Source organism: Phyllostomus discolor, chromosome 1, assembly GCF_004126475.2.
Source record: "Phyllostomus discolor isolate MPI-MPIP mPhyDis1 chromosome 1, mPhyDis1.pri.v3, whole genome shotgun sequence".
Classification (NCBI taxonomy): domain Eukaryota; kingdom Metazoa; phylum Chordata; class Mammalia; order Chiroptera; family Phyllostomidae; genus Phyllostomus; species Phyllostomus discolor.
The window spans coordinates 211,081,318-211,105,824 of NC_040903.2; the positions used below are offsets into that span (position 1 = coordinate 211,081,318).

A 24,507-nucleotide genomic window follows, 5' to 3' on the forward strand; every position below is an offset into this window, starting at 1 on the left:
TTTGGAAACGGAGCTGTATACGGAAGGCAGCAAAATGCACAGGCAAGGAGCATGAGGGTCCTGTCAGACACCCCTGGGCTAGAACCCCAAGTCCTCCGATTCTTAGCTGCCAGGCCTGGGGCATGTAAGTTAACCTGCATGAGCTTGCTTCCAGTCCCCTCCCGTAAAGCAGCCAGAAGTGGGCGTCTGGCTGATGAAAATCTCAGCAGCACCCTGGGAGCAGGAAGGAGATGGGCAACATTGTTTCTGAGAATGGAAGTGGGGGGCGGCATAAGTGGGGCTCAGAAGCTCTCCACCTTCAATGATTAGTCCCGCCCTGCTCCCAGCAGCTCAGATGCAGTCGCTACCACTGTAGCTTAAACTCTTTCTCCAGCCGTGTGACCCCGAACAAGCTCCTTGACCTCCCTCTGCCTCCATTTCCTGCTCTGTGGAACTCGGCTCCCAAGGCGGAGCCGCGAGGGTTACCTGAGGTCGCGCCTGTACAGCGCGACACCTGGTCGGAAGTGCTAATGCATGGTATTCGTTGTATAATTTTAGAGCCAGACTGAACCTCGGGGGTAAACCCAGACCCTGGATTTGGGCGTTAACGGAGGAGGCAACGCGGGCCCAGGCCCACTAAGGCCTTTCCTGCCAGTGTTGGCCAGAACAGAACCCGGCCAACTGACTTGCAGTTTGCCCTGCGTTTGTGCGTATCACACGTATTTGTGCCGAGAGATCGGGAAAGATCTGATGGGAAGGCCTCTGGTCACCCGAGTAAACTCAGAGGAGACGATACCGTCCTTCCCGGAACTTCTCGCAGGCAGGCGAAAGCCACCGCCCCAAAGGGAGCGATCGAGGGCCTTCTAAAGCAAATTTGTCCCGGAACCTGCAGGGCTGATGTCTGAAAAACGACTACGGCCGGCCACTGGCATGAGTAGCTTCAGAAAAAAGCGCGACAGCCGCACTGAGTTTGCGTGGATCACAGCGAGAGAAACTTGGGCAGGAAGAAAAGAACAGACTTCTCAAGTCCTTGCGACACACGCGCGTACACGCATGCGCATACCTGTGTGAGCGCGCACAGACGCATGTACGCACGCACGCACGCACGCCTGGGGGCAAATGCTCAGTCGTTGGCCTCGCTCCGCTCCAGTGACACCTGTCAAGATGGCAGATCCGTTCGGTCCCCAGCCTTGCGAAGCTGATGGCCCAGGCAAGTCCTCAGTTCTCAGGGTGCCCCGAGGAGCCGTACTCGGGACAGTGGCCCGCAAGGGGGCGCTAACGTTCAGGTAAGGAGGAGTTAGCGCCTGCCGTCCGCCTAGCCCGGTAGGCTAAAGAGCAAAGCTTTCCTCGAGATGGGGTTTTTCTCGGGCGGGGTCCAAAGGACCTTTGAATAGGAGAGAAATGAGACGTTTTCCTCGGAGGCTGTTAAGAAAGAGGTGCTCAGAGAGAGAGGTCAGTTAACTTGGTCAAGAACACGGAGCAGATTCTTATTTTAACTATGTTGGAGGTGTGTGTCTTCAGACTAAATTCCTAAAAGTGGGATTTCTGAATCAAAACGTAATATCCCTGTCATTTTGTTGTATGTGTTTGGTTGGAGAGTGGTCCGCCAAAATATATGTCCAAGTCCTAACCTGTGACTGTGATCGTGTTTAGAAAGGGGGTCCTTGCAGATGTGATTAAGGACCCAAAGATAAGGTTTGGGGTGAGTCCTAACTCCAATGACGGGTGTTCTTACGGAAGACAGGCAGACGGAGATTTGAGACACGGAGGCAGAGGATGACACGGCCACGTGAAGACAGGGGCAGAGAGTGGAGCGTGTATTTACAAGCCAAGCAACCCCAAGGACTGCGGGCAGCCCCCGCACCCCCACCCCGAACCGGAAGAGAGTCCTGGGATGGATTCTCAGAGCCTCCAGAAGGAACGAACCCTGCAGGCAGATGCTTTGGGCTCTGACTTTTGCATTCCAAAACTGGATGAATTTATTTGTGTTTTTTAAAAAGATTTTATTTATTTATTTTTTAGAGAGGGAAGGGGGAAGAAAGAGAGAGACACACACACATCAATGTGCGGTTGCCGGGGGCCATGGCCTGCAACCCAGGCATGTGCCTTGACTGGGAATCGAACCTGCGACACTTTGGTTCACAGCCCACACTCAATCCACTGAGCTATGCCAGCCAGGGTTATGTGTTTTTTTAAAAATTATTACTTAGTTTATTTTTAGAGAGGGGAAGGGAGGGAGAGAGGGAAACAGTAATGTGTTTGCCTCTTGCGCGCCCCCTACTGGAGACCTGGTCCACAACCCAGGTATGTGCCCTGCCTGGGAATCCAACCAGCAACCCTTTGGTCCTCAGGCTGGCACTGAATCCACTGAGCCACACCCGCTGGGGCTATTTCTGTGTTTAAGACCACCTACATTGTGGTAATTTGTTTCATCAGTCTTAGGAAACAAATACGTTATATATTGCCAGATTCCCTTCCTTAGAGGAATTTTTGCATTTCCACTAGCAACGTGTGAGCATGCCTGTTCCCACATGATCAACAGAAGTGTGTTGTGAAGCTTTTGGGTTTTGTCCATCCGAAAGACAGGAAGTGGTATCTCAGTATAGTTTTAATTTTCATTTTTTGATTCAAGTGAAGCTGCACATATTTTCATAGATTTAAGCATCATATATTGGGGATAGTCATGCTTTACCAGTGACATATATTGCAACTCTTCTTTCAAGTTTTCATTTCTCTTGATTTTGCATATCAATTTTTGACCATGCAAGTAAACAGAATTTTATGTAGTCAAGTTTGTCAATTCTTGCTTTAATTTCATCTGGACTTCGAGTCGGTTAGAAAACCTTTTTCTACACCTAAATTATAGAGGAATTTGCCAGTGTTTCTTCTAGTACTTGTAGTGTTTCTTTTTTCATTTTTCCTACTTAGATCTCTGCTTCTTAGTTTATTTTTGTTTGTAGTGTGAGGGATGGGTCTAATGTGATCCCTCCCCTCATTGGTATGCATTTGTCCCCATATCACTTACTTAAAAGTCCTTCTTGATCAAATGTTAAATTTCCATTTGTACGGGAATCTATGTTCAGAACTTCTAACCTATTTTACTGGTCTTCCTACTCCTATACCAGCTCACAGATTTAATGAAGGAATCTGTGTTATAGGCATTAGTATCTTTCTGGCCTGGCTAGTCGCCTACCCTTCCCCCTCCCCTCACCCACAATATCTTTTCCTTGTCAGTGTTTTCCTGGCTAGTCTTGAGTGTTTATTTTTCTGTATGAATTTTGGTATCATCTTCTCTATCTCCAGAAAAAAATTGTTAGTATTTTTATTTGAATATCATTAAATGGTCAAATTAGGGAAAACTGATATCTGAATGATGTTGAAGCCTCTTATTCAGGAATATTATTTTATTTGTTCAAGTCTAATTTAACATTGTTATTTATGTGTACGAAGACTGTTGTTCTTGCGTGTGAATTCATTTTCCTGATATCAGGTTGAATTTTTTCATTGTTTGGGTTGTTTCATCACTGATTTGCCAGGGTTAAGCAGGTATATTACATGTCACCTGAGAATAGAGTTTTACTTCATTTTTTCCAGTTCTACACTTCCTCTTTCTCTTTCTAATTGCACTAACACCCCCAGCACGGTGTAACAGATGTAATGGTAGTAGATACAATGAGCAGCTTTGTCTTACCCTTGACATTAGTTAGAATGCGTTTAGTGTTTTGTTACTAAGATGATTCCTTTAGGATTCAAGTGCCTAATATATATGGCATAAATAGTATATTTAAGGAAGTATCCTTCAATTCTTATTTTTCAAAATATATGCTTATCCATCCATCTGTCTATTTATCTATCATCATATCTATTTATATGTGCCTTTGTCAGTCAGTTTGGTTCTTTATCTCATTTCATACTTTTTGCCCTTATCTGAGGGGGTAACGCCTCTTCCCCTTGCAGTGTCGCTCTACTGCCCTCTACTGGCAGTTCAGCATCATGCCGAGCACGCGACGCGAAAATAAATGTTGACAAGGTCCAGACTGATTTTTGCAGAGCAGCAATGAAGGGAGGGTTTGGGGTTGAGACACAGTCAATGGATAACTTTTTCTGCTTTAAGCAGTGCTATATTTTAAGGAAATTTAGAAATATTTTATATCTATTCACATATGTTTTAACCCTTTGCAGTACTCCTCGTTTCTTATAGGTCCAAGTTTCCATATAGAATCATCTTTTTTTGGCTTAAAGTACTAGTTTAATTTTTTTTTGTGTGTGTGTGAAGGTGATAAAGTTTCTCAGCTTTTCTTTGTCTAGAAAAAAATGTTTATTTTTGCCTCCGTTTGTGAAGACTCATTTTTGCTTTCTTTTTTTTTTCCTATTTGAAAGATATTATGACATTATCTCCCTGGCACTTTAAACATGTCTTCCTGTTGTATTTTGGCTTACCTGGTTTCTTCTTTTCAAAGTCTTTATTTAGAAATAAGTTCAAACATACACAAATTTTCAAAAACAATATTGTTTTTATATACCCTCCACCCAGCTTCCGCATAGTATTATATAACCATAGTGCAAATGATAAATGACAGAGATTACATTGGTGCTATATTATATGGGTATTATTCACATTTTGTCAGTTGTCCCATCCCTCTCCGAAATACTGTCATCAGTCGCAATGCAAGTTTGCAGAGGACGACCTGGAGAAGCCCGGGGGGAGTCTGCACCCCGTAGGTCGCTTCTGTGGGGTCCCTGCACCTAAAGTCAGACTGGGCTGTGGCTCTTGGGATTCACCACCTTGACCAGGAAGAGGCTGCTCCATGTGTAGTTGTCGAAGACCATGACAATGAAGGGCTGGTTGAAGAGAATGGTGCGAGGCTCGGATGTCATGTTTCTGGTGACTACAGGGGGGGCGGTGGCCTTCACACCCTTCTCATCCAGTTGCAGCCCGGCCTTGTGGACCACCTGTTGGGATGGACCAAAGGCGGTAGTTGAGCACCTACTGTGTGTTGTTGGGAGCGCCCCCAGCCCCGCTGTTGTTGCTTGGGCTCCTCCCACACTCGGTTTTATGAATGGCGAAGCTGAGGTTCAGAGGTCGCTTGCTGTCTCCTCATCTAAGTGGCAGCCCCAGGACTAGAGCTGAGGGCTGTCCACCACCAGGACACAGGCTGCAGCCAGACTTCCTCCTTAGGAAGCAGGCAGGTGGGACCCGCCACGTGGAGGTTGAAGGGTCTCATGGCCCCAGCTGGACCTTCCTGGGCCCTGGGCTGGTAGACGGAGCCCTCGCCCCCTTTTCACTCTGCTGGGTCAGTACCGGGGGTCAGTCCCCGCACAGTGCTTATGCTCACTCTGCATGGGAAAGGGCCATCTTTGCGCTGTTGTGAACAAAATTAGAAGGAATTCTGAAACTGGCGAAATGCTTGAGAGGCTTGTATCAGAAGCCTCCCGCGGTGAGGACTGGCTAATTACACAACCACGTCCCGTGAGGCAGGGACTCCGGCGGACTGCGCAGCAAGGGATGGGGGCCTGGGCGGCTCTGTGCAGAGGCGCGCAGCTGGGGAGGTGCCGAACTGGGGCAGGAGCCCCAGCAGCGTGTCTGGGAGAAGGAGGGTTTGAGTGGGAGGGATCCTAGGTCCAATGGCGGGCTGCCGTTTACTGGCTCTGTGGCTGGTGAGTTGTCTGCCCGCCCTGAGCCGGAGACCCTTCCTCCAAGAAACCGGGGTAATACCCAAGGGTCAAGTGTGCTGGAGTGAAGGGGCTGCTGCCACTACCACCTTCTCCTGTTCCTGCTCTTGTTTGCCGCCCATGGGACTGTGAGGTCCCACAGGGGCGGGGCCCAGACTAGTCTGGGGCACACTGTAGATGTTCAGTGAATATTTGCTAAATGAATGGATGGCTGAATGAATGACAGAGCAAAACGCTGGTGAAGACGTGAATGTGACTGGGCAGAAGATTCAGTGCCATCTCGTCTGACAGTTTCCCTTCCCCAGTTTCTTTTTGCAGGGGTCTCTCTCGTGGGCCTGCCGCGACGACTTGGTTTTGCACAGCGCCCCCTCTGTGTGGCCTGGCGGAATGGGTGGACACCCAGGCTGTGGCCCTCCCTTGTCACTAGCTTCCTGTGTAACCTCAGGGACAGCATGTTTTTTTGCTGAGCCCTCACTTAGTCTGTTGTAAAACTATGCACTTGGACAAGACCTTGGGCTCTCAGCCTCGAGGCCTTTTCATAATGGGGCTCCAGGTTGCTTCTCATTGGTATTGTTCACTTTGAGGAAAACAAAGATGGACTCTGGAGACGCTTACCTTTGACAGCTTCAGCTGGGTCTCTCGGGTGATGCCTGAGAAATTGGCTTGGTTGCTGAACACGTCTTCAAAGCCCATGACCTTCAGGAGGGCTTCAAGGTCATAGGCTCCAGTGATGGAGACCTTGGGGATGTACAGGTCCACCTGGCTGCTCAGGGGGAAGCAGATGGGGTCAGACTTCCTGCAGTCCCTGCAGACCCCAGCTCCTAGCTGGACACACTGCTCTGGGGACACGGGTGGGGACAGGGACAGGGCCAGGGCCAGACCTGCCTCCCCCTCCACCACATAGGCAGCTTCCTCTCCCGGCCTCTGAACTGCCGAGTCTTTTTTTCTCGGCTCTTTCTTCGAGCTGATTCCCCCGGTGACACAGCTGGACTGCTGGACATTGAAGAAAAGGGTCCCTAAGGAAGTCCTTGTGGTCTCCCTGCCAGAAGTGGGGCGGGGGAGAGAAGTGTGGGAGCAGCGTCCTGGCCCCGGATGTGCTGTGTGACCAGGCCGGGCCTCCCCAGTCTGCCCGTGCCCTCATCTGCACGGCCAGGCAGCGCAGGGCAATGGGGCCGCTGCTGCCGTGGCCCCTCTGCGCAGAAGCGCTGGGGTTGACTCTGTGAGAAGTCCCTGACTTGGCCTGCAGTTCCCCTTGGGTAGAGCTGGCGGGGTGTCTAGAAAGTCAAGTGGAATCCCGCTGGGAACGGGATGCTAACCGTTTTTACCTATCAAGGCACTAATTTCACTTAAATATTTCTTCCTTTTCCTGCCCTGCAGAGGGAGAGAAGACGCCTGAAACCCTGAGTCTGAGGGGCATCAGGCACAGGACTCGGCCCCACAGCAGGCTGGGGAGGCTGCGGCCTGCAAGGCCCCCGGGCCCCGAGCGGCTGGCAGGGAGCTGAAGCGTCGCTCAAGGGGCACTGCGGGGGAGCCGCAGGTGAGCGGGTGTGTAAACGTGTACATTCGCCTCTGCACTGGGAGACAGCAGCGGCCCCACACCGCACGCCTGGCGGACCTGCTCTACCTTCTGGTCCTCATCTAGTGCACCCTGCTCACACAACCGCACCCAGTCGGGTCCGAGTCTTCGGTGTCCAGAGCGAGAGACCGAAACTCCAGCGAGGCGGAGGAGTTGCCCCCAGTGCCCCCACTGGGAAGGGGCAGGCACGTGAGAAAGCCGGGGCCGGCTGCCTCCAAGCCCCGTCTCTTCATCCCCGGAGAGCGGCCCACACGCCACAGCGCCGCGGGTGGGTGAGTGGCAGCGGGACAGGGGGACGAGGAAGGAGAGAGCGTGTGAGCTCTGTGAGTGGGGCGCAGAGGCTTCCCGGGGGAGGGGGTGTAAGCTGGGCCCGAAGGGTGCGGGCCTGGTGCCCTGGGCAGTGTGGTGCATGGGGGGGGGGGGGGGTCACACGGCACAGCGGTGAGGGGCTGCAGGGTCTGTCTGCGGGGACTGGGCAAGCCCGTTCCCACGGGGAAGAGAAGTATTCATGCCCAGTCACACAGGAGGCGGGAACCAAAAAACCCCAGAATTATCTTCCGGAGAGCGGGCCCCTTGTAGTACCCCCACGAGGTGAGTGTTCTAGGAGCCCATCTGTATCAGTGCACCAGCTGGTGCTGTTGTGAGAGGCTGCATTTGGCTCCAGTGAAAACATTTTTTAAGACTCTTTCAGTGCATTTGCCCATTTCATGATGGGTGATTTACGAGCGCACCCGCCCACACTGCACTGAGTGTTCAGCGATTTCTGACCAAAAATGGCATGGCCCCTGTGCCTCGCCCTCCCTACTCGTCTGCTCTCGCCCCAAGTGATGTTGTGCTGTTGATGAATTGTAAGTGAAAGTAGTTTAGCTAAGAGATTATTTCAGTGTAAAGAGAAAGATTGTCCACTTCACTTGCAATGTATTAGGGTCCAGAACTTGTTAGAATCCCGGTGCATCATCAGCACCTGGTGGCAGTTTCCCTGGGGTGGGGGTTAGGTGCTGCGGGGACACTCAAAAAGGCAAAGAGCTGGCAAAGGGATCCCCACCCGCCATGGACACTCCTCACTCTCTTTCTCCTTACTCATTTACTACTGACTTTTTTTTTTTTTACCACGTTTCCTGGTTTTTAAAAAAACTTATTTACTGGTTGAAGAACAGTTAGATCCCATGGTAGATATTGTGGTCATTTTCATTGTATCTTTAAATCAGGGCTGTCAAACTCATTTTCACTGGGGGCCACATCAGCCTCGAGGTTGCCTTCAGAGGGCTGAATGTAACTCTAGGACTGTGTCAGTGTAACTACCCCCTAACAGCTAGGCGAGAGCTTGGCCATGCCGCCGGGTAGAAACACGGTGCTGGGACAGATAAAACAAGGTGCAGGACAGTCCGTGGGCCCTGTGTTTGCCGCCTGTGCGTTAAGTGGAATCTCTCGGGTGTCTTTGGCAGTGCTTGGTTTCGGGTGAGCGAGAGAATGGAGTGGGTGGTGAGTGGGAGGCTGGGTGGTTGGTGAACTCCGTTTAAGGAAATGATGCAGAAAACGCGATAACGCAGAGGGCTGCCGTTACCCTCCAGGGACCTCCCTGTTCGGAACGCCCCAGAGTATCTCCTGTCAATCAACAGGTAAATAAATAAGTGTGGCGTCTCGGTCAGAGGACTTCTCGGTCAGGGATCCTCAGGGCCTTTGGAGACTAGCCCACAGGAAAACAACGAGCCCGGGTGAGCCTGGGGCGAGAGGGCGCCCAGGTGCACCCCCTCCCACCCGCCCCGCTCTCTGGGAGCACATCCGTGTCCGAGGCGCACGCAGCCGGCTGGGAGGCTCACCCGCTGGTCAGGGCGTCGGACCATCTCTGAATGGTGTCCCGGCTCAGCGCGTTGATGACGGCGTCTATCTGCCCCTTCTCCGGCAGGACGAAGAACACGGTCTCGTTGCCCCTGTAGTCCAGCTGCACCAGCTGGCAGCGGAGCACCGAGTCGTTCAGGTACTTGATCTCGCTCGACTGGAACATCATGGGCACCTTCACCAGGGTCGACTCGTTCACGTAGAAGTTCTCCTCCCTGGTGCTTTCCAGGTGGAAGGGGTGTGCCCACGTGCCTGGGAAGGGGGGGAGAGGGAGGGCAGGAGACAGCGGTGAGTACAGGGGCTGGGGTAGGGGGCGAGCGCCGGGGTAACGCTGAGCCGGTCACAGAGTGGCCTCCCTCCGTCCACCTGCGTTTCTGGGTAAAGTGGGAAATCCCAGGGGTTTGTTTAAGGCCGCTTCCCTCTCCCACCCTGGTGATGAATTCAGAACAAACCCCGTCTCTGAGACCGGCCCCTAAAGATCGAAGGAGGGTGTCGACGAGAGAACGCTGGCCCTAGGATTTGGGGGTTCAGTAAGCAAGATTCAGTAAATCAGACTCTGCCCCGTCGCCCCCACCTGGGGTGGATCCTGGACTGGAGGGCTGTGGAAGGGGTGTTGGAGCTCAGGCTGAAAAGTCAAGGTCAGGGGTGGGGGGAGGTTCAGAGGAGTGGACCATCCATTTCATCCGCATCCCTTGACGCCCTGGCCACCAGAGCCCGGCAGACGGCCTGGCTGCCTGGTGGATTGTACCGCTCTCCTGCAGGGGGCTCTGACCTCCCTGGGGGCCCAGAGGGCTGCTACACCACTTTCCTGCAGCAGAGCCAGGGTGAGAAGATTCCTTCAAGGCCAGCCTCAACCACTCTGTAAGGGCCAGTAGTGGAGACAACAGGGGGAGGCTGGAGGCCGCCCCGAAACAAGCTATGGATGCGGAGCCTGGAGCCCCCGGAGCTGCTGCTGCTCCGTCCCCAACACCTGAGTGTGCACTCGCGGTCTGACTGGCACACAGCGAGGGAGGGAACTGGATGGCTCTCCAAACAGCCTCCAAAGGAAGTCCGGGGTCCTCGGAACGGAAGGGGCCGGTGTTCTGTGGCTAACTTGTCCACCTCACGGCACAAAGAGTGTGCGTTAAGTATTTTTCAGTGCTAGGCTTTCATCCTTATAACTATACTGCTTGCTTTTAGACTGCGTATTTTTTTTTCCAGAAGCAAGCATAACAAATCCAGTTTGGCACAAAACAGCATACCGAATGGGGTCTAGGGTCTGCTTTAAGGGACTTCTTCCTGGAAATGTTTAGGCCAGGAGAACCGTGGTAGAGCCACGTAAGAATGGATGGGGGGATCAGAGGAGCAAGGATGAGTCCCCTGGGGGGTCTTTAACAATACTTTCAATTGTTCTCCGAAAGAGAGCTGTCAACATAGCTCACTGTGGAAGGAACGCGCCAGGGACACTTACATGTCCTCAGACTAGTGGTGACAGCGGCACCTCTCTTCATGGCCGTTATCCTGGCTTGCTGGGAACGTTTCAGGGTCTCCCCCAGCTTAAAAGGGGCTCGCCAGTTAGTCCTGCTGCGTCACAGAAAACCTGTGCACAGCGAGGCAGCCCACACCCCTGTCAATGTCCTGGCTTGCCTCAAAGCCACTCTGATTTATTAACGGGAACCGTTGTTTCCCATCCACTCAGCCCCACGGTGGTGGCGGGAACACAGGGAAACCGTGGGAGAGAAGCCCCTGCCAAGTGGGCTGTGCCGTGTCGGCCCCTGTCCCGCCAGCCCCCCGAGGCTCCTCTCCGGCTCAGGAGGGCCCTCCCTGTGCTTCTCTCCCAGGGCTGTGTGGCCGGAACCTCAGTGCAGCCACTGTGGAGCCCTTGCCGAGTGCCAAGCACCATGGAAAGGCACTGGGCCCACCAAAGCGGTGCGGGTGCCACGCACACGAGTGCAAGTCCGGTGGGAGAGACGGCCTGTGGAACATGCGGGAGCACCGGTAACATCTCCCGGCAGGCGTGTCCAGACTCTCCAGGCCTCCCACGGCCAGCTGGAGAGAATGCTGCCTTTTGTGTGGGACTGCAAAGACCCTAAGCAGTCAAAGCCATCTTTTGTTTTAAGATTTTAGTTATTTTTAGAGAGAGAGGAAGGGAGGGAGAAAGAGAGGGAGAGAAACATTCATGTGAGAGGGAAACATCGATTGATTGCCTCTCGTGTGTGACCCAGTGGGGGACTGAACCCATGACCCAGGCGTGTGCCCCGACTGGGAATCAACCGGCAACCTTTCGCTTTGCTGGACAACGCCCAGCCAACTGAGCCTCACTAGCGAGCGCAGCCAAAGCAGTCTCAAGAAAGAAGAACAAAGCCGGATGCATGGCACTTCCTGGTTTCAAACTGTACTATAAAGCTATAGTAGTCAGAGCAGTATGGTGCTGGCGTAAGAACAGACACGTGGACCAATGGGACAGAGCTGAAAGCACAGAAATAAACTCACATACATGGTCAACTAACATTTGACAAAGCGAGTCAAGAACACTCAAAAAGATGATCTCTTCAATAAATAGTGCTGGGAAAACTAGCTCTTCACGTGCCAAAAAATGAGACTGGACACCTATGTTACACCTCTCCCCAAAATGAACTCAAAATGGATTGAAAACTTAAAAATAAGACCTGAAACCATAAAACCCCTGGAAGAAAACATAGGAAAAAAGAAGCTTCTTGGCACTGTTTTTTTTGCGATGATTTTTAGGATGTGACACCAAAAGCACAAGCAACAAAAGAAAACTAAAGAAGCGGGACCACATCGAACTGAAAAGCCTCTGCACAGCAAAAGGTGTGATTAACAGAATGAAAAGGCAGCCCCCAGAAAGAAATGTTTGCAATGCTTGTATTGGATAAGGGGTTAATACCCAAATTATATAAAGGATTCATGCTATGCAACAGCAAAAAAAAAATTATAATAATCCCTCAAATAACCCATTTAAACATGGGTAGGGGACTTGAATAGACATTTTTCCAAAGAAAATATAAAAATGTCCAACAAGTATTTGAAGAGGTGTTTGGCATTACTAACCCCTAGGTGAATGCAAAGGGAAGCCACACCGAGATACGGCCGCACGCTGGCAGCACGGCTGTTGTGTAAAAGACGAGATAGGACCTGGCAAGAGCATGAAGGAAACGCAGCCCCCGTGCGCCGCCGGTGGGAGTGCGGATGAGCACAGCCATTACAGAAACAACGTGGCGTTTCCTCGAAAATTACAAATGGAACTGCCGTGGGATCCAGCAATTCCTCGTCTGGGGACCTGTCGGAAGATGGTGAAATCACTGTCTCCAAGAGACGCCCGCACGCCTGTGCTCAGCGCAGCCTTCCTCGCAGCAGCCAAGACATGGAAACAGCCTGAAGGTTTCTCAGCAGGTGAGCGGGCCAGGAAGCTCTGCTGTGTGTGCACAGTGGAGTGTTATCCAGCCACAAAAAGAGGGAAACCCTGGCATTCGAGACAACGTGGATGAAACGTGAGGGCGTTATGTTAAGGGAATTAAGTCAGACGGAAGAAGACAAACACCGTATGATCTCACGTACGCGTATGTGGGATCCGAAAATACAGAACTCGCGGGAGCAGCGAGCAGAACGGTTTCCGGGCAGCGGGCCGGGAGAAAGGGCGCACGTGGCCGAGAGGAACGGACTAGCGGCTGTGAGACGGGCAAGTTCCGGGGAGCTAGCGCGCGGCGTGGCCACTACGGTCCGCAGCGCTGGGCCGTGTGCTTGAACGTCGCTGAGAAAGAAGGTCTTACGCATTCTCAGCACGTGGTGCACACGTACACAAAGGTAACTGGGGGAGGCGACGGATGTGTTAAGTAGCCGTATTTTGGTAGCCATCTCACTATGTATTACATGGATCCAGTCATCGCGCTGTATACCTTAAACTTACACAAGGTGTCAGTTATGTCTCAGTGAAGCCGAAAAGAATGCCGCCTTTGCCAGTCTGTCACCCTCATCACTCTGCAAGGAGGGAGGCCTCTCCCTGGTGGGTTCCCAGACTGGTGCTGGGGGATGAGCAGAGGCCCCGGAGGCAGGAGGAGGGCTCCCTGCAGTGCTGAGACCACCCAGGGACAGAGAGCTGGGGGCGGGAGGGGAGATGAGTTGGCTAATGGGGGGCCCTTCGTGAAAGCCGGGGAGGGGAAGAAAGGGGCATGAGGCAGCCACGGGGGATCGTGATTTGGATGATCGTTAATGTTGGTGACAGACACGTGTTAAGTACTGTAATCACTTCTTTTTTTCTGTTGCACCGGTACTTCTTTGACTAGGACTGCTTAACTGGAACTTAACTACCTGGGTCCAAGGGGTTACAAGTTCTAACAAGAAGGTTGTGGGAAACAACCTCAACAATGAGATGTGGGAAAACTTCAGAGGGTGTACCTGAGGAGGAGCAAGAATTTGCCTGAGGGAATCAGGGGAAGCTTCATGGAGGAGGTGACTTTTGAGCCAAGATTTGAAAGCTGGGAAGGAGTTTAGGCAGTTGGACACTTTGAGGGAGGGCTCAAGGGACCAAAAGGGCATGGGCTTGTGGCAGGCAGAATGGTCCCCCAAAGATGTCCATGTTCTAGTCCCTGGAGCCTGTGAGTGTGTTGTGTTGGGTATAGCAAGAGGAGATTAAGGTTGTTAATCAAGTAACCTAGAGATGAGGAGATTATTCTGGATCATCCAGAGGGACCCAATGTAGTCACAGGGGGCCTTAAAAATCTCAGAGGAAGACAAGAAGGTCAGAGCCAGAAAGGAGACGCGATGAGAGAAACAGGTGCGGGGGTGGTGCCCTGGCCTGGAAGAGGGGCGGGGCCATGACCCAAGTACAGCCGACATCTAGAAGCTGGCAAAGGCAAGGAGCAAATTCTTCCTTACAGCCTTCGAGCCCCAGGAGGGACATGCCTAACTAATGCTGTGGCTTTCACCCAGTGTGGCTGTTCGTGGACTTCTGACCTTTGGAATTGTAATATAATACATTTCCATTGTTTCAAGCCACCAAAATCGCACTGAGCAGCCATAGGGGACTCACACAGGCTTCTATGGGGACAGCCATGCTCAAGGACGTGAAAGGAACTGGGTGTGGCTGGACATTCTGTGTGTGTGTGTGTGTGTGTGTGTGTGTGTAGCGAAAATGCTGACACAGGCCGCGGAGGACAGAGAAGCAGATGACTGTGGGTCAGGGTTTCTCAGCCCTGATACTATATCCATTGGGGGCAGATGTCACTCTGGGGCTGGCTGGTGCCTGCTAGGGTGTTGAGCGTCCCTGGCTTCTACCCGACAGAAGCCACTCCAGTGGATGCTGGTAGCACGCCCTGCCTTCCCCAGCCCTGCCCAGCCCTAGGTGTGACGGCCACCAATGTCTCTGGACATTGCCAGATATCCCCGAGGGTGGGTGGGGATTGAGAACTAAGGAGTTCAGATTTTATTCTTAAGGATCATATATCCACAAATTGTCTCATTGTTAAAATGATTAGGAGAGGGTGCCTTGTTAAAAACACAAATTCTAGGACTTTCCTGGGGAGGTTTTGCTTTAGTAGGTCTGTGGTGGGATCTTGAATCTATGCTTTTAACAAGTCCCTGTGGTAGTATTCATGCCAGGCACTTTGGAAAACCTGTTCCAAATGGGAGGACTGGGGTTTGGCAAGGGCGGGACCTGGGCAGAGCTGGCTGTGAGCACCTGGGAAATGTGTATGCAACGACTTGGGGGCAATCTGAGAGTTCCTGAGGCCTGTCTGGTCCCGGGCAGTATTTCCAGCCCCCCCCCCCCCCCCCCCCCCCCCCCCCAGTGCCTGACTGATGGCCAGGACTCAGCCCACGTTTGCAGAGTGTGAGGCAGCCAGACGGTTCATGGTTACATGTTTGGGCCTCAGACCAACCTGCAAAAGCCTGGGCAAGCCACTCAGCTCTTCTGGTTCTCATTTTGATCTTTTGCAAGATTATATAATTCCCCCTTCCTAATAGCCTTATGGTGAGGATGGAGACTCACAGACTTCATGTGCTCTGTAAGACAGAAGGCTTTGCGCAAGAGCGTGCTCTGGGTTTCGGTGGCTATTACTACTCTTGGCAACAGCAGATGGGATCGTGTCAGAATGGGGCGTGTAGGGTTGGTTACCTTTGAAGAAGATGTAGTTGACCAGGATAAGCACGGCTGGGCTATCCAACGCCGAGAACAAGTTCACAGTTTTCTCTTGTGTCTTATTCTTGATATACTCATTGATTTGCTTACTGGCTGTGGCCCAGTCCTGGTCTATGGCCAAGGTGTCCAGCTCGTAGTAAAGCTTGGCGTCTGCTGAAAATGACTCTAGCAGATCCAGGCTCTGGTTGAGGAAGAGGGCGTTGCCCAAGGTGGCGTCTAACTCCTTGAGGAGGTGATGCAGGTACTGGAAGTTGTGGTGGATCTGAGCCTCGGGCATCTCGGTCAGGTTGAAGCCCAGGCCTCGGAGCAGCTGGGCCCTCGTGGGGCCGCGGGCGCCCAGGGAAAGCATAGCCAAGGACATGGAAATGCTCACGGGAGAGATGAAGATGTTCTCGCCGGGAGCGGAGGCCACCAGGTGCTTGTAGAGGTCAAAGGCAAAGTCAACATTGTTTGGAGCCAGGTTCCGGTGTTGGCTTCCCGTGCCCGTGTCAGCGTTCGGGTCCTCGGCCTGGACAGTCCGGAGCCCGCCGGCGGACAGCCACAGGAGACAAGCACACAGGGAGAGCAGCATCGTTCAGGATGGCTCGGCCCTGCGCGATCAGAAATGCTCGTTAGGTGATGTGGGGCATCCCAGCCGCTGGGGCTCGGGGGGGCAGTGGGCGGGAGACCCCATCCACATGCCAGTTTCTTCTTCCACATTGACTTTTGTGACCTGGGGCCAGTGAGGACTCTGGGCCTCAGCATCCTCATCTGAAAGCGTAGATTATACCTGCTGTGATTTATCAGGTATCTACCAGGTGCCCAGCATTGACCTACATGTTTTACCTATATTTTCTCATCCACCTCCCAAACAAACTAATAAAATAGACAATTATGCTGATTTTAGATAGGCAGAAACATAGGCCCAGAAAGCTTAAACATCAACCCAATCAATATATTCGAAGTACTGGAAAAAATAAACCCACTGTCAACCAAGAATTCTACGTGTGGCAAAACTGTCCTTCAAAAATGAGGGAGAAATTAAGACCTTCCCGATAAACAAAAAGTGGGTTCATTACCACTAGGCCTCCCCTGCAAGCAACGCTAAAGGGGGTCCTTCTGATGGAAATGAAAGGACCCTAGAGAGTGGACAGAATCTTTGTAAAGAAATAGAGATCTCGGGTAAAGGTAAATACATGAGCAATTATAAAAACTAGTATTATTATAATTTTTGTTTGTAACTCCCCTTTTATTTTCTACATGATTTTAAAGACCAAAGCGTAAAAAACAGTTATTAATTTATGTTTTCAGGTGTTCAATTGATAAAGATATAATTTTTGACATAACTGAAATGATGTGGGGGATGAAGCTATATAGGAATACAGTTTTTGTATGAGAGGGTTATACCTTTAGGATGTTAAAGGTGATTTCTCTGGTAATCATAAAGAAAATAGCTGCAGAATATATGCAAAGGGAAGTGAGAGGGGGATTATAATGTTTTCCTGCAAAAATACCGACTGTAACACAGAATAAGACAGTGATGCAGGAAGTGAGGGGGGCGCTGTGAGGTGCATAGACAACAAGTAGGAGGATGGCAAACGTATGTTGCTCCTTATTAGTAATTACTCTTCATGTAGACGGACAACATTTTCCCATCAAAAGACAAATTAGCAGAATGGGTTTAAAAAGGACGATCCAACTATATGCTGACTACAACAGACTAATTTTTTATCCAAAGACAAAAATATTAAAATGAAAGATTGGAAAAAAGTATCCCATGCAAATAGTCACCAAAAGAGAGTGGTGGTAAGGTGCCAGAAGGAAGGAAGCAATAAATATTAGAACACAGATAAATAAAATAGAGAATAGAAAAACTCGAGAAAAATTAATGAAACTAAAAATATATCTAATCAATAAGTTAATGTAGTAATATATAATAACCTTCAAGAAGATTAACAAAATCAACAACTTTTTAGCTAGACTGAGAAAGAAAAAAGAGGAAATCTCAGTTACCGAAATCAGAAATGAAAGTAGGGATGTTACTATCAGTTCTATAGAAATAAAAAGGATTATAAGAGAACATTGTGGAAAAATTGCACATCAAAAAATTGGATTATCTAGATGAAATGGAAACAATTCTAGAAACATAAAACATACCAAGACTGAATCACAATGAACTAGAAAGTCTGAGTGGACCCAAAGGAGTCGGAAGATGCAACCAGTCATTGGCAACCTCCCAACAAAGAAAAGGGCAGGACCACGGAGCATGACTGTTGAATTCTACCAAACAAAGAATTCACACAAATTCTCTTGAAACTCTTTTAAAAAATTTGAAGAGGTGGGAATACTTTCTAATTCATGTATTGCCCTGATACCAAAGCCAGATAAGAACATTATAAGAAAAGAAAACTACAAAATCTTCCACAAAATACCAGCAAGTAGAATTCAGCAGCATAGTAAGAGGATTACACACCGTGACCCAGTGGTGTGTAGTCCCGGAATTCAGAGATAGTTTCACATACACAAGTCAGTGTGATGTAATTACACTATCAGAATGAAGAAAAACCCACATGATAGTGCAAAATGGTTCCACCTACAAAAGTCAATGTAACGTAATTACATTATCAAAATGGAGAAAAAACCCACAGGGTAAAAACACTCCACAAACTAGGAATAGAAGGAAACTGCCTCCACACAATAGAAGCCACATTTGAAAAGCCCACATCTAACATTATACTCCATGGTGGAAGATGGAAAGCTTTTCATCTAAGATTTGGAACAAGACAGTATGCCTGCTTTTGCCTCTCATATTTGACACAGTCCTGGAAGTTTCAGAGCGGCTAGGCAGCAAAAGAAATGAAAGGCATTCGAATTGGAAAGGAAGAAGTAAAATTACCTCTATTTACCATAGTAGGTAATCCTATATGCAGAAAACCCTCAAGATTCCACAAAACACCTGATAGAATAAGTGAATAAGTTCAGCAAAGTAGCAGGATACAAAATCAACATATAAAGATCAGTTCTGTTCCTATGTGCTAACATGAACAATTTTAAAAGGAGATCAAGAAAATTCCACTCACAGTAGCATCAAAAAGAATAAAATACTTAGGAGTTAACATAGCTAAGGAGGTGAAAGACTAATACAGTGAAAACTAAACAAAAATTGCTGAAAGAAACTGAAGATATAAGTAAGTGGAAAGGCATCCTATGTTCATGGACTAGAGGACTTAATGTCTTCAAGATGTCGATACCACCTGAAGAGACCTACAGATTCAATGCAATCCGTATCAAAATTCCAATGAGGTATTTTGCAGAAACAGAAAATTCCTAAAATTCCTGTAATGCCTCAAGGGACTTTGAGTAATGAAAATAGTCTAGAAAGAAGAACAAAGTTGGAGGTTCATACTTCTTCATTTCCAAATTTTCTGTAAAGCTACAATAATCAAAGCAGTGTGGTACTGGTGTACGGCAGACATATAGAGGCCAATAGAATAGAATAGAAAGGCCAGAAATAAACCCTTGCACGTATGGTCAAATGATTTTTGACAAGGGTACCAAGAAGGTTCAATGGGAAAAGGACTTTTCAGCAAATGGTGTTGGGAAACTGGATATCCACATGCAAAAGAATGAGGCTGGACCCCTAGACTTTATACCATCACGTAAAAATTAACCCAAAATGAATCAAAGACTAAAGGTGAAACTCAGAAGAAAACCCAGAGGAAAAGCTTGATGACACTGGATTTGGCGATGATTTCTTGGGTATGATACCAAAGATGCAAGCCACGAAGGGAAAATAGAATAAACTGAACTTCATGAAAATAAAAAAAAAGTTTGTTCAATAAAGGATACCGTCAAAAGAGTAAAAAGGTAACCCACAGAATGGGAGAAAATATTTACAAGTCACATACTGACAAAGGATTAATAACCGAATGTAAAAAGAACTAAAACCTCAAGTACAAAACTACAGAAATAGCTAACTCAACCCAGAAAATGGGTGGAGGACTGGACTAGACATTTCTTTCTTTCTTTTTTTTTTTAAATGTCTCTTTTGCTGGGGGCCGTGGCCTGCAACCCTGGCATGTGCCCTGACTGGGAATCGAACCTGCAACACTTTGGTTCGCAGCCCACGCTCAATCCACTGAGCTGCGCCAGCCAGGGAGACATTTCTTTATGGAAGACGTACAAATGGCCACAAGCACATGAGCCATTGCTCAACATCAGTCATCGTTAGGAAGATGCCAGTCAAGACCCCAATGAGATACCATTCATGCCTGTTAAGACGGCCGTTATAAAAAGCCAAAAAGCAACCGAACAAAAATTAAGTGTTGGCCTGGATGTGGATAAATTGAAAGCCTTGTGCATTGCTGTGGGGAGGTTAAATGGTGCAGTCGTGGGGGAAAGGATAGGGCAGTTCTTCACAGAGGCAAACAGAATTACTTGATTTGATAATTTCACTTCTGAGTGTGTGTACAAAAGAGTTGGGAGCAGGGACTCAAACAGATATTTGTGTGCACCAATATTCATAGCTGCACTGTAGCCAAAAAATGGAAACAACCCCCAAAATCCATCCGTGGGTGAATGGATAAACAAAATGTGGTCATATAAACAAAACCCTTCTGTGTTTTTCCTTTGCTCTCACCCACCAGCACACTTCACTCCTGATACCAGGTGTGTGGGGTTCCCACTGGTGTGCCCCGGGATACTCCGGGGCCCTTTCCCAGGCATGGAGACGGATGCAGACACCCCTCTGAGCTCCCCGAGTTCTCCAGCCTTCCCCAGGCATCTCCCTCTGCTTTGTTAATGACCCTGCTGCGTTGCCCCCATCCCCATCCCTCCCCCCTTCTCCCCTCTATGCCACTGCCTGGCCTTATAGACAGTTCTGTAATTTTCCTGGGTTACATGGCAGATCAAGGTGGATTAGGACCCTGGTATTCGTATTTATGAACTAGGTGACGTGGGTGGACTATTTAAACCGTCTCAGTTTCCTCAGTATGAACGTGCTAATAATACCTACCCCAGGCGTTGCTCATCTGACCTTCTGAGTTTTCGGTGTTTGTCTCCTCTGCTCCAGCCGGAGTGCACAGCCCAAGTTTGGTACTCATCACCTTTCCCAGGACCGGCAGTCACCCCTCACCTGGGCTCCGTGCCTCCTGCTCAGCTCCCTCCCACCCTTTCTTCCCCCTGAAGCCAGAGGCACCTTCTGAAACTCAGGCTGATTGGCAGACTCCTGCTGAAGAGCTCCAACACTCCCAGCCAGGGCCGGTCTTCACTAAGGTGGCCCAGGGCAGAGGGGGTAGGGGTGGGGCTCGTTACCTCCTCCCTGGTGATAGCTCCCAGCCTCAAATGTGGCCGCTGGAAGTCTTAATCACAGCATGCTGGCTGGCTACCTCGGTTTTTTTTCGCCCCCAGAACACACCAGACTTTTATCCCTCCGCCGGGGCCAGGGCAGGGGAGGTCATTTTGGTTCCCCATTATTTGCGGAGCCAGCTCTGGCCTGGGAGCAGTCCCCTCTTGCCCCAGGTGGCTTCACTGTGTAGGTGCGTCTTCTCTTTGCCTTGTCTGGCTTGTCCTTGCCCCTTGGTATGCAGATCCCACGTCACCTCCTCCAGGAAGCCCTCCCTCTGTGCTTGTCTCTGTCACTGCCCCCATCACACTGCAGTGAAATCTTTGCCTTAGCTCCGGTCACCTTCGCACCTGTCTTTGAGCCCCTCTTAGGCAAGGACCCCCTGCAGTGCACATCCCGGTGTGGCAGGCTTGGAGGGGGGGGTGGGGGGTGGCTGACCCCGAATGCAACTCTTCTTGCTTCCCTTCCCTTCCTGCTGTCTCAGGTCTCCCACCTCGTCCCCTCGGTGTTACTCCTCCAAGTGGGGACTGGCACACCGCAGGTGGTTGTGAATATCATAGCCTGCATATCAGGTTATGTTGTCTCTGTTTTCTCGTGTGACCTCACGTCAGTGTCACCCCAGGCCCACTGTGCAGGCGAGAAAACGGGCCCAGGGAGTTAGGGCGTGAGTTCTAAGCTGTGTGGTCTGCCTTCGGAGCCTTTCCCTAGTCTGCAGAAAGCAAAATGGCGAGGGAAACAGCTCTCCGAAAATGCAGTGTCAGTATGATTCATGAATGTCATTCCAAGTATGACCTTGTTCCTCATGTCTGAAGTGACCTATGCAGCAAACACCCACTGCGCTCCTGATTTGTACAGATGCCCCGTGGGCCAGGTGCGGTCCTGGGTGCTCTGCACCGAAACCTCATAATGTGATGTGTAAAACAGGTAGTCCTGTTTGACCTGCAGTGTCCTTGCCCCGGGTCACGGAGCCGGGAGGCGTGTGCTGCTCTCTCTGTGGGATGCACAGCCTGCTCTGTGCCAGCTGGGCGCCCTCTTCCCCTGACCCTGAGCTCCCCCGCAGGGCGCTGCCCATGCCAGCTCTTCGACTTTGCTCTGGGGTTGTTAGGCCGTTTGGCTTGGGAGCATCAGTCATGAGACAGCGGGGACTGGCTCTGGGCGCAGTGTCAACCCTGCAAAGCAGGAGGCCAGGGGAAGTCACACCTCCTGTGGGCAGACGCGCACACTCTGGAAGCCTGCCCCAGGGCTGCCTCCTCTCCCGCTGGCTGTTCCATTCCGTACCCTAATTAAAAAATCAAGTAAGCAAGTCTCAGTCCTTGTGCTCTGGAGGACGGGACGTCCTCAGGCGGTACTCACGGTCTGCAGACAGCTCAGGCCGCACCCGCTGGCTGAGTCCTGCTGCCCTGGGTCCTGTGTGTGTACAGTAAGCCTGTGAGGCAGCTGCTGCTAAATCTTGTTCGCCAGCTTCCTTGCTGGTTAATGGTTAGAGGGGGGCCTGTGGCCTTCATCACCAACGTTAGTCCCCGCCCCCCAGCCATTAACCAATAGGAGGCTTTTCCAGGAAATTGGGAGTACACACACCAATGCCCCAAATTAAGTTCAATTCCCTAAAGTTTTATTTTTTAAATACCAAAATCTTGCATCAATATTTGTGCAGCTGACACAGAAGGGACAGGTGCCTTTAATTAGCATGATGCATAACACCTGCGAAGAACCAGGTGCTCAGCTCGGGCTGGGGCTGGGGCTGGGGCTGGCCTTCAAGGGACCTCAGTCTGGTAGGAGAGACAAAGATGGAATACAAGCAGCCAGGTGCTTCCCCTGGCTCGCCTCATTTAATTCCCACAGTGACTCTATGAGTAGATACTGTTACCACGTTTCGTTAGATGAGGAAACTGAAGCCCATGGAGATTATGTGAGCTGCTCTTGACATTCAAGTCCAAGACCATGCAACTCTAAATTCTAGCACCTTCCCTCTTCCCCACATTTTGATTCATCGGTTCTCTTTGGATTGCAGTGACAGAGACCAAACACAAACTGCTTTAAAGCAAGAAAAGAATATCTCCTGGGTCTTTTCAATGAGAGTTCTGTAAGGTGGAGAGGGTTTCAGGCCTGGTTGGATCCAGGGGTCCCCAAGTTGATCATCAGATCTGTCTGTCTCTCTTTTTAAAAATTCTTTCTTATCTGTACTTTCTTCTGCTTTCCTCTCTCTCTGTAGTGGGGACCAAGGTGGCTATTTCAGCTCTGGGTCATTTAGTTCTAATTAGTTATTTGATATCAGAAGGAGAGACACTCTCTTTTTCCTCAGTATTTGTATCAGGCCACAGAAGGACTTGGGGCATGGTCTTCCATCCGTAGACTGACCACAGGTGCAGAATGGGGCATTTGAATGTGCCGGGTGAGGGCCCCGTGACCCCTGCGAGGCTGACAGTGTCATTTCCTTCCCTCCAGGGGAAAGGGGAGCTATTTCCATGAGGAACGAAGACAGCTGAGCCCACACCTGGGCCCACAGCTGGGGCTAGAGTTTGGAGGGGGTTTCAGTGTCATTAGTACTTACTGGTCCTTGCAAGGTTTTTTATTCCTTAAGCTATTTTTGGAATATATATCTAGGAATTTATTACTTTACATCTTGTATCAGTAAGAACTTTTATCTTTTTTGTTCTATATTTTATTTGTGTATTTCCTCTTTTTTTTCCCTTGATGAGTCTTTTTAGGGAGATTTGTCTAGCTGATTAATATTTTCAAAGGGCCATCTTTTAGTTTTGTTAATACTTACTTTTTAAAAAAATTACATTGATTTCTGACTTTATATTTTTACTTTAAAATTCTCTGGGTTTCCCCTGTTGCTTTCCTCTCTATTTTCTTGAAGTAAATGCTCTGTTTTCTTACTTTTTATCATTTTCAGTCTCTATATAAGTAAAGTTAAAAGTTTTTTATTTTTTTAAATTAAAAATGTTTACCTTAATACTGAGTTACCTGTGTTCCACAATTATTTATACTATTCCCATTGCCATTTTTCAAAGTATTTCTTAATTGCCTTTATTATTTTAATTTTTACCCAAGGGTAATTTAGTAATATGTCATTCAGTTTTTTAGAATTTTAGGCTACTCTTTTGTTATTAACTTTTATGTCATTATGGGCAAGAATAGCATCTATATATATTGAGTATTTGGGACTTACTGGGGCTTTTTTTCATTCATATGTGGTCTTATGTTTTTTTAAAAAGATTTTATTTATTTATTTGTTTTTAGAGAGGGAAGGGAGGGAGAAAGAGAGAGAGAAACATCAATGTGCAGTTGCTGGGGGCCATGGCCTGCAACCCAGGCATGTGCCCTGACTGGGAATCGAACCTGTGACACTTTGGTTCGCAGTCAGCCCTCAATCCACGGAGCTACTCCAGCCAGGGCTCATGTGTGGTCTTATGTTTTTTAATAACATATGTAAATGTCTTATGTTTTTTAAAAAATGGGGATTATCATTGATATGATGCATATGTATATACGTCATATATATGCATCATATCAAAATATGTATGTATGTATGTATGCATCACACCATGAATATATGTATACATCACATTGTATATGTATATACCTATATGTGTGTGTATAAAAGCTTGAGCTTATTATTTTATTGAACTTCAATATCCGTGTCGGCTCTGCTCACGCGAGCCCTTCGGTGGCTTAACCGGGGACGTTCAGAGCCCCAGGCGCAGCCGCGCACCCGCGTCTCTGTCGGCCGCCGGAGGGCGGCGCACTCCAGCCGGCTGACGCACGCGCGGTTTCGGCAACCGTATCCTGTTGCTCTGTTGTTATTTTTTCTGTGTTTCATATGACACATTCTGGCCTGAAATTCTGCTTTATCCACCAAGACTGCTTTCCTGACTTCCTATCAGTCAGTACTTGCCTGGTGTAGCCTGCTCTTCTACTTCCAAATTGCACGTGCCTGCCTGTTTTAAGAATATCTTACATGTACAACATTTTGGT

At 49.4% G+C, this 24,507-nt stretch overlaps 1 protein-coding gene across 1 annotated transcript; it reads right to left on the bottom strand.

Annotated features, from left to right (window-relative positions):
- Positions 1-4,473: 4,473 nt before the first annotated feature.
- SERPINA6 (serpin family A member 6) lies at positions 4,474-22,006 on the bottom strand. Its single transcript, XM_028506320.2, has 5 exons — positions 21,880-22,006; positions 15,180-15,793; positions 9,049-9,319; positions 6,268-6,415; positions 4,474-4,932 (listed from the first exon to the last, which is right to left on the bottom strand). The coding sequence occupies exons 2-5, from the start codon at positions 15,772-15,774 to the stop codon at positions 4,732-4,734; spliced, it is 1,215 nt and encodes a 404-aa protein (XP_028362121.1). The 5' UTR covers positions 15,775-15,793; positions 21,880-22,006; the 3' UTR covers positions 4,474-4,731.
- Between the last annotated feature and the right edge of the window lie 2,501 nt (positions 22,007-24,507).

Excerpts from the sequence above, each read along its gene's own strand:
- SERPINA6 (XM_028506320.2), bottom strand. The coding sequence starts at position 15,774 with ATGCTGCTCTCCCTGTGTGCTTGTCTCCTGTGGCTGTCCGCCGGCGGG. Across the intron at positions 6,416-9,048 it reads TCCGACGCCCTGACCAGCGG|CCAGGTGGACCTGTACATCC; the intron begins GTGAGCCTCCCA and ends CCCCCTGAGCAG. Across the intron at positions 4,933-6,267 it reads CCCAGCTGAAGCTGTCAAAG|GTGGTCCACAAGGCCGGGCT; the intron begins GTAAGCGTCTCC and ends CCATCCCAACAG.